Source organism: Myxocyprinus asiaticus, chromosome 32, assembly GCF_019703515.2.
Source record: "Myxocyprinus asiaticus isolate MX2 ecotype Aquarium Trade chromosome 32, UBuf_Myxa_2, whole genome shotgun sequence".
Classification (NCBI taxonomy): Eukaryota; Metazoa; Chordata; class Actinopteri; order Cypriniformes; family Catostomidae; genus Myxocyprinus; species Myxocyprinus asiaticus.
This window is the reverse complement of record NC_059375.1, coordinates 1,121,278-1,140,378: the sequence shown is the minus strand read 5'-3', so window position 1 is coordinate 1,140,378 and position 19,101 is coordinate 1,121,278. Positions and strand designations below refer to the sequence as shown.

Below are 19,101 nucleotides of genomic sequence, written 5' to 3'. Positions count from 1 at the left end.
TCAGCCCCACCCTGCTCGCCATAAATACATATCATTCAGACTCTGATTCGGATTCTGATTGGATGAGTTATATTTGAAGGCATTGTAAAATGGTCTATATACAGTATGCAAACCTGACTAGACATCTATTGAATTCTATATTAATGCCGATTGCCACATTTCTACCATCATACTGTTTATTACATCATACCGCACATACTCAATGTATTACATGTTTATTTCTTAGCAGCAATACAATTATCAGTTCAAATCAAATCAGAATAATCAAATTGAACTGAATTGTGACCAAATTTCATATTTTATGATATGTTACATCTGGACTGTTGTAAAAAAAGACTAATGATCATTAAAAAAATAATAAACTACTGTGTGTGTGTGTGTGTATAGTGCAGGCATATTGTAGGCTGTGATGATGTAGGACAGATGTTTGTTCAAAGGTTAATCATACAGTAGATGTCAATAAAGTTTATTTGAGGGCTGATAATCACAGGTTTGTATTTTGCTCAGGCCTGTAGTGCCCTACACATGCACACTACACTGCTGGAATGTTTCTCAGTGTTTTCACAATGTGTCACTTGAAATAAAGATAATAATTGAACACATCAACATTTTGTGTCTCTGCCTTCAGGAGCGAGAGCCGTTACGAGTTATCCTGCTGAAAGAGGTCAACAAAGTACAGGAGTGTAAGCAAAGGTCAGTCGTGGTTAGCATTGTTTCATATGTGTGTTGTATGTTTCATTTGGGTCTGAATGAGAAAGTGCAATCATTCACACAATTTCTAAATTCAAATTGCCCTTTTAATGAAACGAAAAAGCAATTAAAATAACAAAGTGGTCAAAAAATCGTATATAAACACCTCCCCAAATCTAAACATTTACCGTCTCCAACTTCCACTACTGGCTGTCAAGCAAGTATCCTTTGTCTACAACGTATGGAAAATTAACCAGTCTGATCTCATGAAATGTATGTGACCATGACAAAACTTTTGCAAACCAAAATTATGTGCTGTATTATTCATTTGGCTGCAGTTTCCCAGTGAAATATCCAGCGAGGGGCGCCAAAAGCGAGTGAAATTATGTTGGAATCAGACGATGTTTTTAAAGGTGCACTCAGTAACTTTTGTCTTTGTGTCATCTTGGACTTACAGTGACACCTAGTGTCTTGGATGCAGCATCATATAAAATCAATAGTTTTCAGTGTCAGATGCCATTGTAGAAATGTAGTATTCACAGTCAGCCATGATTACTGTAATCAATGAGTGAAAGCGTCAGATAACAGGACGGTTACTGAGATTAATTAGAAGCGAGTAATATTCAGCTGGTCATGTGATTCTAACATGGCAGCCCCCATGTGTGGACCCTCTCCATGTAGAATAAAACAGCTTTTATAAAGTTACTGATATGACTGGAGTCTTCATTTTAATGTGAGTGCTCACGATTTCCTACATATATTACAAAATTACAATTCATGAGGGGCAGTCTTGTAAATTTTGTCAGAGGGAGGGCTTACGGTTTAAGACCCCTGCCCTAAACCAACACCTAAACTAACCGATAGTGTCGTAAAAGCAAATGCCGCATGAAAAGCACATTTTCTGAAGAAGCCACATCATTTTGTGTCGCTTCTATGACACTTTCATTTTGAGGGTCCTTAGCTGGGCTCGAGGCTGGATCTTCTTCTCCAAAGTCCAACACTCTATGAAGTGAGCTACCACTGAAGATAATCATGATGAAATAAGCGTGTGAATGTTGGTGAGTCTGTAATACAAACGTTAAAATGTATAATTTTTCAAATGATGCATTTGAGTAAAATTGTTTCGATATCATGTGTAATAGAACAAGAACTAAGTGTTTCTAAAGTCATAATCAGCCGTTGTAGTCGTGATTTTTGTGAAAGTGAAGAAAACAGATGTTGTCGCGCCTTCATTTCACCAGAAAACGGCAACAAAACGCGGCACTTAACTCAAGTTGCTAAAGTTTCGTTATAGTAATGTTCATTAGAGACTAGGTTGAAATTAACAATGTAAATTAAAATCATAAAGACAATTATAAATATAAACATAACATGATAATAATAAAAAAAGAAAATAACTGAAATATAAATAAACCATTACCTCTAGAACGTTCAACACAACCCACATCATTTGTACTTGCATAAAATGGCGACAACAGTGTTACTTCACTTATTCTGTCCTTAAAATATAAAACACCATTTTTTCTATTAGGTGTCAGACTAATAAACACCAAATTAGTGCTGCCTAATAATTTCCACTGTGTTCTTTTCGAATTTGTGATTGTATTGCGTTTTGTTAATGTAGTTATTACTGCCTAAAGAAAATGAAACAAAACTCAATTTTAGATTCAAGGTGACTGTGTTTTTGATTATTTTATGACTGAATCACTTTCATCTTTGTTTCTGAAATGACGTTTTCTTTAAACAAATCATAAGGTTGTTTGACGTGTCGTATGCCATAATTTAACTTCAAAAGAAAACATTAGTTTGATTCCATGGCCTGCAAATTAAAAACTTTTCTTTATTGAGTGGATGATGAATACAAGTCGGTGTCACAAAGCAATGTGTTTTATTACTCTCATTATTTTTGCTTTGATGACATTTCATAATAATTTATTTTCCCGACAGGCTGCATTTTCTAAATATAAATGTTCTGTTTTTATCTAGTTGCTAAGCCATAGTGTATATGTCTGAGTCTAGAGATTAGGTTATAACTAACGTTTCATGCTATTCAGAGAATGTGTCGGCAGTGGAAATAGACATAACCGGCCTCTTTAAACTGTAATGCTTTTATCGTTTTAATATTTCAATTAGTGTCTAAAACCGTAAGTGCATGATAACTATTAGGCTACTGATTCATATATTTGGTGACTTCCCAGGTTTTGTCATGTCGATCATCATCGTCGCAATCGGCATTGGGATATTTGTCAGATATCATCAATACCTGATTTCATCGTCCTATCGCCCTAATTCACACTGGAAATAAAAATGTTTACTGTTCTTTTCTTTGACATACCCACTGAGCACATATGTCACAAGACGTCTGGACAAAATCATATTCTATTTTTCAGGTCATGTGTGCAATTTTTTTCATGGTAAAATACCTTCTCCTATCCCAGTTCAATATGCGAGTCAGTGATCAGTAATCCATTGGAAGACTGACTTCATGAAGATGCTGATGCTCTTTCAAAACATTGCTCTGTTTGTTGATTGGCCTGACATGTCATTTTCTGATTCAGCCATCAGTGTGAGTTCAGGGTGGGTGGAGTGTGTGGGAAAACATTCATTAATTTAGCTATTCTGTTTGGTGCTGCGACCTTCAGGTAGCATTACAGAACACTTTAAAAATGTCATAAACACTTATATCAAATGATGTCTCTGTGACCTACATGTTCTGTCAGGGTGGATCAGACAAACATGACATCTGTTATATTTTTGTTTATCTCCAAAGAGCCAAGTTTCATGTTTACATTAGAGAAAATGCACAATGTTTGAATGTTTAGTTGCTGTTTGTTGAGTCTGGCAGGCCCTTCATTATAAAAATGAACAATAACAGATCTTCCATCGCACATCTGTGCTCAACAGTGGATGATTTTTCTCATGAACCTTTTGTTTGCAGTGATTTGATGATGAGAGACAATCTCTTTGAGCTGGTCACGATCTCGAGAACCTTCTATATTCAGGTAAGAATGTCAAATTCATGTCACTTTTTCTGAATGCATGAACTCCAGGATGGTTTATGTAACTCCACCTTGATATTGAAGAAGTTTTGCATTCAATGATTCTTCACTAGTGAACACATTAGAAACATCTCTCAACTTTACGGTGGCACGCACACACACCTCTTTATTCTTTCTTCTGTCTAGAAAAAAAATTTTTTCCAGTGTAATCAGCAAAAATAAACTAAGCATTTAAAAAAAAAGATTTGTGAAAACATAAATTCGTGTTTCTCAAACGGTGGAATACATAGTACCCCCAGGTAGTACACAACACAAAACTAAAGTTCACTAGTGGAAATGTTTGTGTTTTGAGCTTTTTTATTACAGAATATTTAAAAACTCATGCTGTTATAATATGATCAACGGGTTTTTGTTCATGCCGGCTCTAGTGGAATACTGTGGTTTAACCCTTTAAGCTCTGAAGGTGTTTTTAAAGATTTCCTGTTTCAGTGGCATACCCAAAATTAAAGGCTTATAACTCGACAAAAAACAAAACAAGGTGTCAAGTGTTTGATATCATTGTAAAGAAAAATTTTCAAATGTTTTAATGATACATGATTATGATACATTCTGAGACACTCAGCCTAAGAAACTGATGAAAAATCATTAAAAAAAGAGCCAAAAATGTACTTTTTTCTTTCTGATTTGACATTATATATCTCTGGGTGTAAATAAGGTGGCTCTGAAAGACTGCTTTTGTGTTGTTCCCAATCATGTCAACTGTATCCGAGAACAATCTTGTGTTGATGCGACAAAGCAATCAAAAGTTATAGCATTACAAAAATAATTTATCATAGTTTCTAAAAACGTCATCTTGTGTCCAAAATCCTCTCCAAACAAATAAAACATAATAATTGTACATAAGAACTAATTACACATGCAAACACAACAATGACTAAAGGTTTGCATAGCACGCAGACATGATTTTTGTAATGAGATTTCACAGAATGAGTTTCATTCTGTGTCATTTGAGTCATCATTGAGTCTGTGTCATGTATCTGGCGCCATCTCCTGGTGGACATATGTAACATTGTGCTTCATGTGGATTATCTAATGATCTATACATCTGATTATCTTGTGTGTGGACTCGTTTGAAACATAATCACCTCCTCTAAGTAATGTTATGTGTTATTTCATGTTCTGTTTATTTTTTGTGAAGTTATAAGCGAAAACACAGCATATAAGCACCACCAATATAAATGTCAAAGACATATACTTCGCTATTACTCGCTATATTTTTGTCTGTGAGTAACACTAGGCTGGTTGTATTCTACTCTTTGAGAGCTTTCCAACAACATATGACACATGGCTATTTGATCAGTTTGATGTTTTTACTGATTGCAATAATATGTACATGCAATTAAAATAAAAATAAAAATTATCAAAACAGAACACTTCTGATTTGTCTGCAAATTTCAAAGCACTTGTTCAGTTTTGGTCATAATGTCCGCATGCATTGTAAAGTAGAGCTTCTAAGCTTTCAAACAATACGTATTTTGTGTTGGTCAAGACTGTAGTTATTCATATTGACCTTTTTATTTTTCTTCTCGTGGGCCTGAGCTTAAAGGCACAATTTTCCAGGACATTTTACATGCCCAACAAGTGTAATATTTAAGCAAAAATGCATGTGTCCATTTAAATGGAGCTTTTATTTTGGTGTTTCTGATGGTAGATTTTCACCTCCAGATAAATGACCCAGTGTAATTATAAATCCCCATAAAGCTGTGATTTACTCCTTTAAAAATGTGGGAACCTGGAACATTTCTTGAATTGAACTACCTTACCAAATACTAAGAATTCTCAAATTCATGGTAATTTTTGATCTCAAATTGTTATGCTGGTAATATTATTTGTAATTTATAGATTTGTATTAAATGACAAAAGAGTGCAAAATAGACTAGCACCCCACTGTACTTTTTTCTTTTTCTATTTACAGTTTTATAACAGCTGTGTGCATTTAATCAGACTCATACATGTGTAATGTAGTCTGCTTTGACAATATACAGTGTAGACTCAGCCATTGTAGTCCTCTGCAGAATAAACGAAAATCAAACATGAAATCACACCACAAAACCTGTATCTAATTTCTGTTCTGTTGAAGATATCTAGAATACTAAAATGTTCTTATTTTACATCAGGGAATAACACATTTAATGTTTATGATAAAACACAGCATTGTGAAATGTAATGTTCAAACTTTCAAACTTAAGTCTGTTCTGGCTACATTGGTCATGGAAATACACTATGTCTTTTGATATGGTATTTGAAAAGGAAATAATGGATCTTTGTTTTTGTTTGTCTCAGTCTGACAGTCCAGAGGAGATGCATGGCTGGATCAAGGCAATCTCTGGGGCCATAGTGGCTCAGCGGGGCCCGGGGCGCACGGCAGCCTCTGTAAGAACTCTCTCTCTCTGTACTAACAGCTGTTTAGTGTTCATTCTCATCTTGTTCATCTCCAAACCAGCCAGGATTCTCTTCAGATGTCACTCATTTGTGTTTGTTGATCCAAAGGTCCAGTCTTATAAGGAAAGTTCACCCAAAAATGAAAATTCTGTCATCGTCTACTCTATTTTGTCCTTGGAGACCTGTATGTTTCCATGCAACACAAAATTAGCATTTTGGAGCTTGACAGCTTGTCATTGGGCCTCATTCATGAATCACGAGCAGAACTACTTTTGTGTAAATGGTTCGTAAATCCATTCTGATGTAAATTCTCGGTTTCATGAAAGTTTTCGTATTTTCAAAATGTTAGTTGGTACTAACAAAATGTACACCTGCCCCCGACCACGTGTAAATCATGCTTACGACATCCGAATGTGTTGTGTTCTTTCAGGCAAACTGACATGAGTACATTTAGATAGAAGTGAAGTTAAATAAGTAATGAAAACATTAACTAATAATTCAGTGAGTGAAATTGACTAAACAAATTGCATAAATTACAAAAAAAAGAGTAGTTTTATTTATTTAGAACCGTTACTTTACTGCTTGAATTTATTTTTTCAATGTATAATTTTTTTCCATAAGTGCTTGATTTTTCTCGAACAAATTAACGTGACTGGTTGGACAGTTTTTTTTTTTTATTTGGTATGAGTGCTGTAATTTAGTGTAGGCATAGGCAAATTCAGTTGATAACGTATGGTCAATGCTAATGCTGTTAAATCCATAAATGAACACATCACGGGCAGATGTGAAGCGAACACGACACAATGGGGGAAAATAGAAAAAGCCTGCACACTGTCATATAGCTGGCAAATCTGTAATATCTTACAGCGTTTTCTTCAGGCATTCTGTTAATTTCTCTGAAGATTCTTCCAGTTTCAAGTACAGGTGCATCTCAATAAATTAGAATGTCGTGGAAAAGTTCATTTATTTCAGTAATTCAACTCAAATTGTGAAACTCGTGTATTAAATAAATTCAATGCACACAGACTGAAGTAGTTTAAGTCTTTGGTTCTTTTAATTGTGATGATTTTGGCTCACATTTAACAAAAACCCACCAATTCACTATCTCAACAAATTAGAATATGGTGACATGCCAATCAGCTAATCAACTCAAAACACCCGCAAAGGTTTCCTGAGCCTTCAAAATGGTCTCTCAGTTTGGTTCACTAGGCTACACAATCATGGGGAAGACTGCTGATCTGACAGTTGTCCAGAAGACAATCATTGACACCCTTCACAAGGAGGGTAAGCCACAAACATTCATTGCCAAAGAAGCTGGCTGTTCACAGAGTGCTGTATCCAAGCATGTTAACAGAAAGTTGAGTGGAAGGAAAAAGTGTGGAAGAAAAAGATGCACAACCAACCGAGAGAACCGCAGCCTTATGAGCGTTATGAGGATTGTCAAGCAAAATCGATTCAAGAATTTGGGTGAACTTCACAAGGACTGAGGCTGGGGCCAAGGCATCAAGAGCCACCACACACAAACGTGTCAAGGAATTTGGCTACAGTTGTCGTATTCCTCTTGTTAAGCCACTCCTGAACCACAGACAACGTCAAAGGCGTCTTACCTGGGCTAAGGAGAAGAAGAACTGGACTGTTGCCCAGTGGTCCAAAGTCCTCTTTTCAGATGAGAGCAAGTTTTGTATTTCATTTGGAAACCAAGGTCCTAGAGTCTGGAGGAAGGGTGGAGAAGCTCATAGCCCAAGTTGCTTGAAGTCCAGTGTTAAGTTTCCACAGTCTGTGATGATTTGGGGTGCAATGTCATCTGCTGGTGTTGGTGCATTGTGTTTTTTGAAAACCAAAGTCACTGCACCCGTTTACCAAGAAATTTTGGAGCACTTCATGCTTCCTTCTGCTGACCAGCTTTTTAAAGATGCTGATTTCATTTTCCAGCAAGATTTGGCACCTGCCCACACTGCCAAAAGCACCAAAAGTTGGTTAAAAGACCATGGTGTTGGTGTGCTTGACTGGCCAGCAAACTCACCAGACCTGAACCCCATAGAGAATCTATGGGGTATTGTCAAGAGGAAAATGAGAAACAAGAGACCAAAAAATGCAGATGAGCTGAAGGCCACTGTCAAAGAAACCTGGGCTTCCATACCACCTCAGCAGTGCCACAAACACTTCACCTCCATGCCACGCCGAATTGAGGCAGTAATTAAAGCAAAAGGAGCCCCTACCAAGTATTGAGTACATATACAGTAAATGAACATACTTTCCAGAAGGCCAACAATTCACTAAAAATGTTTTTTTTATTGGTCTTATGATGTATTCTAATTTTTTGAGTGAATTGGTGGGTTTTTGTTAAATGTGAGCCAAAATCATCACAATTAAAAGAACCAAAGACTTAAACTACTTCAGTCTGTGTACATTGAATTTATTTAATACACGAGTTTCACAATTTGAGTTGAATTACTGAAATAAATGAACTTTTCCACGACATTCTAATTTATTGAGATGCACCTGTATATCAATGTTACCATCATGATTTACACGAAAAGTTTCACAGATGATGCAGGCGATGTGCATAACTGAACCAGAGAAGATTAATAGTATTATTTACACTCATGTCAAACAATTTTTATTGACTTCTTGAACTGTTTGATTTACAAAAGTGCCTCTGATGACAGCAAAAACATGCGATGACAGTAAATCCTCACTTTCTTTGTGATGCTATTGTGCTTGATAAATCAACATTTTACGATGTGAATGCACTTCATTCATAAAAACGATTTCATTACTGTTCCGCATAGATGCATGGATGTTAACTTATAAGGTGTTTTCATGGATTATGATAATTGTGAATGAACGTGTACATGCCCCCTATTTACGAATATTTGGAATTCACTAACATACACACCTTTTACTAACAAATCTAGGGAGTACGCAGCATTTGTGTATCTGGTGGAAAGTTTTCAGGAAGGTCCATTTTATGCATATATTACTCAGAATTTATTCATATATTTACGAAAGTTTCATGAATGAGGCTTATTGTGTGGAAAAAAGCAGCATGAACATTTTTCATCTCCTTTTATGTTCTACGGAGGAAAGAAAGTCATACAGGTTTTGAATGGCATGAGGACTAGTAAACGATGACTTGATTTTCACTTTTTGGTGAACTATTCCTTTAAGCAAGATCACAGAAAACCACTTCAGTCCACATCAAGGTACACACTTTAAATGACACGTACTGTACATTCTTCTCAGATCAGGTTTTCCTGTTTTCTGCTTAATTTGACATCAAAATAGCATTTAAGAGGTCATATCATAAGGAATCCAACTGTCCTTGATCTTCTAGATCAAGAATGATAAAAGAGTTTGAAAATGCACTGTAACCTGCAGAACTCAAAACTTCCCTCCCACTCCAAAAAGAGCATTTATTGAAACTTCTCGTTCTGAACTCGCACAGTCATTTGGGACAGGACCGAATTCAGAGATCAGAAACTTGGGCCATCCAGTCACATTGAGGATAGATACTAGTATTCCTAAACACCAGCAGTTCTAACAATAAGAGTAAAATGAGGGAAAGTTCATGAAACCTTGTGCTGTTTCTGTCTGTGTGTAGCACCTGCCGCTCTGCTGATCCTTCTGAAGAATCCTAACATTAGGAACGAGTGGATCTGATTTGAACTGTTTAAGCAAAGATTGTTTTAGGAGTCTCTCACGATGTCATGCAGCTTTGCAAAAAAGGCTGTTATTGCAGGATTGGACATTTTAAAACTATGTAATCAGTGGCGAATTTGTGGCAAGTTTTTTTGGCAATATGCCATGAACTCTCAATTTTCATAAGGGACACTTCCAATGGAAGTCAATGGGGTCAATAATCTGTAAACATTAAAATACTCACTGTTTCAAAAGTATAGACACAAGACATAAACAATATGTGTGTTCACATGATTTTACTGTCATAAAATCACTTACTAACCACATCTGTGGAAACTTATATACAATTTTACAATGACGATGTAATGTCAACAAACACTAAAACCCTTAAATGACTAAAAAAAAAACATTCAATCAACTTTACAGCTCAAATAATACATGAGTTTAACAGAAGAATTAATGTAAGTGCTTTTATAAAATTATAAGCTTCACATTTCTGTCTTTAAACCCTCCAGAAATTGACCCCATTGACTTCCATTGTAAGTGTCTCACTGGAACACACATTTGTGCTTTTTTAATGAAAACGAGGGATGAGTTGAAATTCATTTTTGTGGAAATCAACATTATGACACATGCTGTCGAATGATCTTAAATTGTATTGAACCCAGAACATTTCTTTAATTATAAAGGCCCGGGTATAATTCATTTTCTCTGTCATAGTCGGCTGTGTTTACTCTTTTGACCGCGAGCGAATACAAATGCGTTGGACGTACTACGACTGCTTTCATTACAGTCAGCAGCAGGCACATGGGCCGACTAAAAAGTTTTTCAAGTGTCAGTCAGCGCAACACGCTTCTGTGTTCAAGGGTAGCTGGAACGAGCCGAGTGCATTTAAACTCCATCAGACTGCATTTACCTTGACACAGCGTCCTAAAAATGTGGCATTAATGGTGCGATACACTGCAAACCAAGTGAATGCGACACAATCACACTGGACGTGTACAGATAAAAACACTGGAACGCATCTTGTGAGAACCTGAAAAATGGACAAACTCAATTTCAAAAGTGATTGCTGTGGACCGTAGAGCAGTGATAGGCTTATGCTCAATGATATGGAAATAAAACTAACAATATATTGACTTCTGAAGCCACTGTTTGTGTTGTCAAATCAATGCACTTGAATCGTGCAGTTGACCAATTAGAATCGAGTATACCACAGATCTGTGTAATAAATAAATGCCTGTAAAAATAATTCAAAGACATTATTTTCCATGTTTCATGTCCATTTATTTATGTATTTGGCAAGTAGCCTTGTAATAAGCTGGATAATGAGCAGCCAGACGGTCATTATTCACTAAATAAACACCAACAGAACTCAACAGAATCAGCTGTTTCTAGAGACTCTGCGATTCATTTGATAATACATCATTTTAATGCAAATCAATATTTTATGACCATTTTATTTATTTATTTGGTAGTAGTCGTGTAATAAGCTGGATAATGATGATCAGATGGTCATTATTTACGAACTTCTGCTCAACGTTGGGGTCCTGATCACCCTGTTCGAGGATTAGTTTTATAGCTATTTTGATTACTATGTATGGAATTATCTTTATTTAGGCACCTTTCTCATCAAGTATTGATATTTGTGATTAATTAGATTAAAGACATTAAAAGACATATCATGTAATTAATTCATTTAAAAATTATAATCAATTGACAGCCCTACTAATATTATAAGTGGATTATAAGTGAAGAAAATAAAATGCTAAACGTGTATTAAATGACTGCTTTAAACTAGCCATTGAAGAACATTTGGATAAAAAAAGAATAATATTTGAAGAGATTTTAATTATATATCCCAATGGATAAATGCCAACAAATTAATTTCAAAAGCAAGCTAACATTTCAATTTAGAGAACGAGCTAGAGTAAATTCTGTGTCAAATTCTACCCCACTCTGCTATATCTTATTTCTGTCTGTTCGTGCCTGATGAATGTGCGCTGTGTTGCAGATGCGTCAGGCCAGGCGGCTCTCAAACCCTTGTATACAGAGGTATACATCCTGCACTGGTGAATGCAGCACGTATGTGTGTGGAGATCAAACACTTGTGCTTTCTGCCTGTCTGTGTGTCTGCACCCTAGACCAATTTAGTGCTTTAACTAGATCTCAGCAGAGTAGAGCTGCTTCATCTAAACAAACCAACCCTTATTTCATGCTCGAGTGACCTTTGACACCCATCATTCTGTCCATCCCAGCAGTTGTGAGCTTTACCTTTTTATTGCAGGGTTCGTACAAGGTGCTTGAAGTGCTTGAATTTGTCTTTTTCAAATTGAAGTCCTGGAAAACCCTTGAAAATAGCTATTTTTACCAAGAGGTGCTTAAAAAGTTCTTGAATTATAGAAATAATAAAAGCCAAATTGACGTTTATGAATAAAAATGAATATCAACATGTTACAAAATGTTTACCTCAGCGTTTATAGGCAAAAACAGAAAATGTCAATATTTTGTACGTTGGAAAGTCACGTTGTTTGAGAATGACCCATTTATGATTTGGGCCGGTTCCTCACATGAATCTGTTGTGTGACTTTAGAAAACATGAAACAGCACACGAGTCACATGAACTTGTGTTTACAGACAGTTATTCACAGAGTGTTTTAATGAACACATGAACGAACCAAGAACTGTTACTGTGAGAATATGTAGTTAAAGATGCTCATTGTTGTACTTGTAATACGTGGTGTTTTATCAAAATAAATCAACTGAATGAATAAAACATTTGTATTTCAAATGAACAATGACATCTCGAGCATAGTCCTTGAAAACAAATAAAAATGTGCTTGAAAGTCCTTGAATTGAACTTTGAAGCATCTGTACGAACCCTGATAATGTATGTTCAGTTCATCCACTCATTACATAAAGCACCTACTCATCCACTTACACTTCTGTTCAGGACTTCGCCGGTAGATGCATGGATGTGTTCTTTGTCCAATGCGAGTTTGCTACATAGTCAACATAGTTTTCTGGGTTTGGAAAAGCCCATTCATGCTTTTTTTTTTTTTTTTTTTTAATTTAAATTGTAAATTTGTCTTTTAATAATTATACAGTGTATAAAACACTGAAAACTTTTCCTCAGCCCACTTTAAAATTGATGTTAGCTTTTTTTTACTGTATGAATGGTCATGAAATAATAAGTAACATTTCTTACTCTTATCTTCTTTTATAGTGTCCATCTTAACTGTTTCATTTCATTTCCTGACCTCTCAGTTTACAATCATCCATTCCACATGTTCACCCTGTATTGACTGAAGCGTTCTCTGTGTTTGATAGTACGGAATCTAAATCCTAAAAGAAAATGGATTTGAGTGCATGCTGTGGATGGTGAATGTTTCATCAGAGCTGATCAAGAGTGAATCTAACAACACACCTGACTCTATAACACGAAGAGCAAACGTTTCTATCGCTCACCAAGTCAGGTTGAAGTAACGTATTCACTCTCCACAACATGTATTAAAGCTAGATTCATTAGACTCAGTTTGATGGATTTGGATATTTATAAACAGCAAAAGCACAATCTTAGCCAGGTGGAGTGTCATGAGTGTTAAAGGTGCACTAAGTCTTTCACTTCTAATGAACAATTCTTTTGTCAAATCTGGTTAAAATTATTTATACTGGTACCCACATGAGACTCTAGTCCTATCAGTGGTCTAGAGAAAAGAAAAAAGATTTATTCTACAAAAGCTGCTCCCCTCGAGTTGTTTTTGGAACGACATTATTTAGTGCACCTTTAAAAGAATAATTCACTCAAAAAGTACTGTCATCCTTCACTCACCCTTATGTCGTTCCAAACTAGTGTGACTCTGTCAAGCTCCAAAAATGACAAAAAAAAAAGCACCATAAAAGTAGTCCATATGACATGTGCGCTATATTCCAAATCATCTGAAGTCATATGATAGATTTGTCTGAGGAACAGACTGAAATTTAAGTCGTTATTCACAAAACCATTTCTTAATTTAAAAGTTACTGACAAAAGTAATTGACTAGGAGTTACTAAGTACTTTTATCAAATTGCGGTCAGATTACTTCATTGAAAAAAGTAATCACATTGATAATTATTTTAAGTTACTTTCTAGAACACTTTAAAAAAATTTTTTTTTATATTTCCTCATTTATTAATACATGTAAGTCATACACTCAGCACCACATGCTTCTTACTATGGCGCACAGCCTTCAGGTGTATTTTTTAGTCAAGTACTCCAACCCACAGAAAAAAAAAAAAACAAATAATCAATTACTTGAAAATTAACATGCAAGTTAAAAATAACAAGTATGACATGTATGTGAAATTAAAAAAGAACTGTTTCAATTTTAAGCTAACTTTCACAAACTATGCTTTTCTTTTGGGAAAAAAATGAAATGAACAATATGCATTAATACAAATTTAATTAAAAAAAACAATTATAACAACAACAACAACAAAAAATAACAACATTTGCACTCACCTGGAGCTTACATAGAGACCAGTATTGACAGCATTAGGGTAATGCACATACATAAACTCTAGTCTAGATAAAGGCTATCACATTTTTATAATTTCACATGTTATTATTCAGAAAAACTAGTGGTGAAAGTTTGCTTTTTATAAATGCGCTCTGCCCATGTTCAGAGATTTAACACACATACTGGTCTGATAAGCTTCCAAGTTTCTCGTACCGCTTCCCAGTTTCTTTCCACCATAAAAGCAGATCCATGTCTGTTGGTTTGCATGACTCCAACAAAGACTGAATATCAGTGGAGTATAATTCAATTCAAATATTACAAGTACTGCCTTGTAATATAACTAGGCTTTGCTTGAAAGCACTCAAAGAGGCCAAAGATGCCTTGACGACACACATCCACAGCACCCCTCAGCGGACTCAATTGTAACTGCAAGATTTGGTGGGAGATTCCGTGGAAAAGTACAGGATAATTAAGCGCTGCTCACTGCAGGCGAATGTGCAAAGGAAAATCAATTTGTGATATTTGAGTAGTGTTTTTAATAGTCGACTATCTGGACCAGAACGAGTACTTGATTAGTCGATTACTCGTGCACACCCCTACTTAAAAATGTAATTTAACTAAAAGTCAGTAACTGTAATCCAGTCATAAAAATTTTAAATGTAATGTTTTACACTACTTTTTGACTTTAAAAGTAGATTACAGTAATTGTTTACTTTGTAATCAGATTACCACCAACACTTGTCACATTACACACAAGAACAAATACCGTTGGCCATCACTGATGTCGAACCTGGTGCGTCACGCAAATCAAACATGAATGTTCCACGTAAGAAGCAAATCTTAGGTTTGGAGCGACATGCAAATGAGTAAATGATGACAGCATTTTCTTTTTTGGGTGAACTATCGCTTTAATGTATTTCAGTAAATAATTAATTAAAGCATTATTATTCTTCAACTTAAGACAACTTTTTGTTTTTGAACCTGCCTTCATGTTAAATTCCCCTGTGGTGTTTGTTTGCTGTGCGTGCATGTCCATCTCTTATTTTTACCTTTCAGAGATTAAAATGACACAGAGACACTAGCAGTCCAAAGTGAGCTCTTCCTCTATACGACCAGGAGATCTGTTGCTGTAGCTTTCACTCCCACTGTCTCCTGACCTGACTGTCGCCCGTGTCCCTGTGGCTCCTGCTAAACTTCCTGCTGTAACTCTTGCTTCACCCGCTCCTTGTCTTCCCTCACTACCTGAGTGGTCCTCACTGTACTGACTCTCCTGCACTTTTGACACCTTTCTAAGGCACTGAGCCCTGCCACATTGTGCTGTTGCTGTAACCTCCACTGCTCTCTCTCCCATTACATCATCTCCGCAGGAGCCCACTGAACCCGCCCCCGTCTTCAACAGCGAATCGAGTGTGCCAGCCCCTCGCTCACCCCTCCCCGTACTCCATTACCCAGAATGGCACTCCGCCTCGAGCCCTCAGCATGGCGTGGGAGGGGCCCGACCTCAACAGTCTGCTGCTGGGGGCCCGAACACGCCTGTCGCTCCAGGAGTCGCCCCAAATCTTCTTCAAGTAAATGACGATGACTCGTCGCTGTGGCAATGCCCAAGCAACAGAACAGAGTCACCGAATTGCTCGTCGGATGAAGATCTGCAGGTTACCAAGGTGTAAGAATATACGACTAGTCCACACACACACACACACAGTGCAAAAAATAGTGTAATCTGAAAACAAGCAAAACTATTAAGGTCAAAAGTAGGACATGGACTGCCCTGTGGGATTATGAGAGTTGGCTGATCATTCTCAAGCCTCTCACAGAAGTGTACATTAAAACCAGAGAACTGTCAGGTGATTATGAGGCCTGTGACTTCCCTTTTCCACTCAAACTCAACTGTATCACAAGTTATTACTATAATCTTGATATTAAAATGTTGTTCGATACTGATAGCCAAAAATGATTTTTATGGTGTGGCCGATAATAATGCAGATAAAGTTACAGTTTACAAACAGACGCTCAGCGACGGCACTTCCGGGTTCTTTTGGCACTGCAGAAAAGAACTGCTGTCTATGGGCTCTTCACTCAAATTGATCTGAAAATGCCCCAAAAAGTGCTGTTTGAGGAGTTGAAACACCCCGTTTCTGAAAGATTATTGGAGATATGAGGGCTTCTTTAAATTTCCATCAGGATCGGTGGAACAGGACAAACTCAGGATTTGACATCATTTATGATATTTCTCTGATCACCGTCATTGTTATCCCGCTGCTGTTGTTTGTAGATTTGAACTTTTCAAGAGGGAATTGCACAAAGTCTGATTGCAAACTAATTCTCAAAGTGTGACAGATATGAGGTCAAATATGATCTAACGATGATCTTATATAAACAGGACCACCATGTAAGATGAGCTGCAACCCGTCTCGCCTCCACCGCAGCGCATACTGGCTGTTTGTGAGTGGATATACGAATAAAAATAATAATAATGTAATGTCTTTGCATTTATTTTGAATGCATAAAGTAACGTTCAATCTAAACCGGCTGTAATTAAAGTCAAATATTATTATTTACTGTATGTAATTTAAGCAGTAAAGACATATATTGCATGTCTGATGGTAGTTTTCATTTTTCTATGCCACATTTCTCAGGCTTCAGAAGTGTGTTAAGCGTGTGAGGATTATAATCATCAAGCTCTTACATGTTTGACATAATCATACAGTCCTTTCGAAACAAGTTAAATCTGGTTTTGTTGATAGTTTAGAAAGAACCTACATATATTTCTTCACTGTAAACCATAGATATTCCTTTATAATAACTTGTATTAACATAAACAAACATTACTACATTATATAATGCTCAAAAGATTATTAAAAGTGCACCACTGCTCATATCCACCATTGAAATCTGCTGAAATGAACCCGGAAGCGCAGCTGCCAGCGGTGTGACGTCAGAGTAATTTCCTCTGTGCTGTTCTGCGGGTGTTTAAACATACAGTAGTGTCACAAGTCATCAAAACATTTAATGTGCCGTAGAAAAGATGGAATATTGTTTAGTGCTTTTGAAAATGCTGTTACAGTTTAAATTGGGAAAAATAAGATCAATAAAACTAAATTAAATATAATAAATTATAATAAAATAGGTTTTCATTTATAAATATATATATATATAATAAAATAACTATTTATACATAGATATGTATTATTAATATAATAAAATAAAACATTTTTTGAATTATTATTTAAAAATACAAATATACTTAAAATTACTTTATTTTTTTATAATGTTTTTATTTTTATTAAAACAATATTAAATTAAAAATAAATATATAAAATAAAATGTATTATATTATCTGTTTCCACTATTGACCTACTCATATAATTAAAGAAATAAATCTCCAATATATAATTCTTTTAATTAATCTGGTGCTTTTCTGTCCTTTTTCTTGGGGTTCAGTTTAGACTGATAGTAACATGTTTTATTTTGAAAGGCCGCAAGGTTAAGTTGTTTTTGATTTTATTGTTAACTGAATTGAATTTTCCATTTGAATGTTTTATGTATTACATTGAATTTGACTTTGTCAGACCACAGAAACATAGACATGCTTCTGTTTCATAATGCTGTAGAGAGAATGTGTTTGTGTTGTCATTATATTTCAGCATCTACCAACACACCGACACTCTGAATCCACTGCATCTCTTGTTCACAGAAGTCGTTCTAGTGGCATGTATTCTTGTGTTTGGTGAATGTACACACACACACACACACTCCAGAGAACAGACTGAAACCCATGTAAACATACAGTACAAACACTCCCTGTACTGCATCATGATATTGATGTGCATCTGCGTTTTTGTATTGTGCATGTCTTGTAATGATCATTGACAGAACTGGAAATATCCAGCTTGACATGTTTGGTTCCATACTATTACACACAAGTTTTATAGGGTGAGCGTAACTAAAGATTGGATTTTACTTTGGATTTACCAAAATTCTCTAAACTTAGTGAACATGGTCACAAATTGGATTAGTGACCTAGAAGCAAAAATAATTATAATCTGAATTAATTTGACATCATAACCTTTTTTTGTTTGTTTGTTTTTCTGTTGCAAAACATTGTTTATTTCCAAGTTTAAATTAGATTTTGAATTTCAGATTTTTTAATGTTGTTGTTGAATGCCACTGTATTTCTCTCTCTCTCTCTCTCTCTCTCTCTCTCGAATACAATTTATTGTTCCCAGGTTGGTGTACAGTACAAATAGCTCAGACGTTTGATAAAGCACAAGCATAAACATAAACAGATTTCATGTAATCTGGATTCAGTGACTGTGGAGATTTGAATCCAATCTGTCCACATGTTTGTGTATGAGTGGACTTGTCCGTCAGTAAATCATGTTGCACAACTCCATCTGTACAGCTGTAAAAGTGCATTCTTTCTGTGTCTGCAGCTGTGTCGACCTTACAAACTGTGTACCTCATAATCCTGATCATTATTTATTTTGTGGAATTAAAAATTAAAACCGCACATTGTGTTGTGCACGCTGTTGGGTAGTAACGGATGACACGTAATCTGGATTATGTAATCAGTAGCAGATTACATTTCAGAAGTACTCTACCCAACACTGTGTAAGAATACAGTCATGAGTGACCTGCCCATTTATTCCATTTTCATTCTTTCATTCTCTGAACACCAAACTGAGTGATACTGTATAATAGTCCCAACAGATATATAAGAGATTACAGCAGTCATGCACATCTATGAATGACAACAGCTTCAGTCTGCAACTCATTTCTAATGTTCATCCAGTGCCCTCTGCTGGTGTGGCACAACCTCTTATTATCC

General features: G+C 35.9%; 1 protein-coding gene across 10 annotated transcripts in view; it reads left to right on the top strand.

Moving 5' to 3' along the window:
• plekha1b (pleckstrin homology domain containing, family A (phosphoinositide binding specific) member 1b) overlaps positions 1 to 18,666 on the top strand; it is an 87,985-nt gene extending 69,319 nt beyond the window's left edge. Inside the window, exons 9-15 of one of the 10 annotated variants that reach the window (XR_007894326.1) lie at positions 629 to 693; positions 3,629 to 3,692; positions 6,033 to 6,122; positions 11,788 to 11,858; positions 13,104 to 13,255; positions 15,330 to 15,531; positions 15,641 to 15,774. Coding sequence is in view for 5 of the 10 variants with exons in the window: in XM_051667812.1 (XP_051523772.1) it covers positions 629 to 693; positions 3,629 to 3,692; positions 6,033 to 6,122; positions 15,641 to 15,940 (519 nt within the window). In the remaining 5 variants the exon portion in view is untranslated. The other 9 variants (XR_007894327.1, XR_007894328.1, XR_007894325.1 and 6 more) reach the window with 9 other exon arrangements.
• The last annotated feature ends 435 nt before the right edge of the window (positions 18,667 to 19,101 follow it).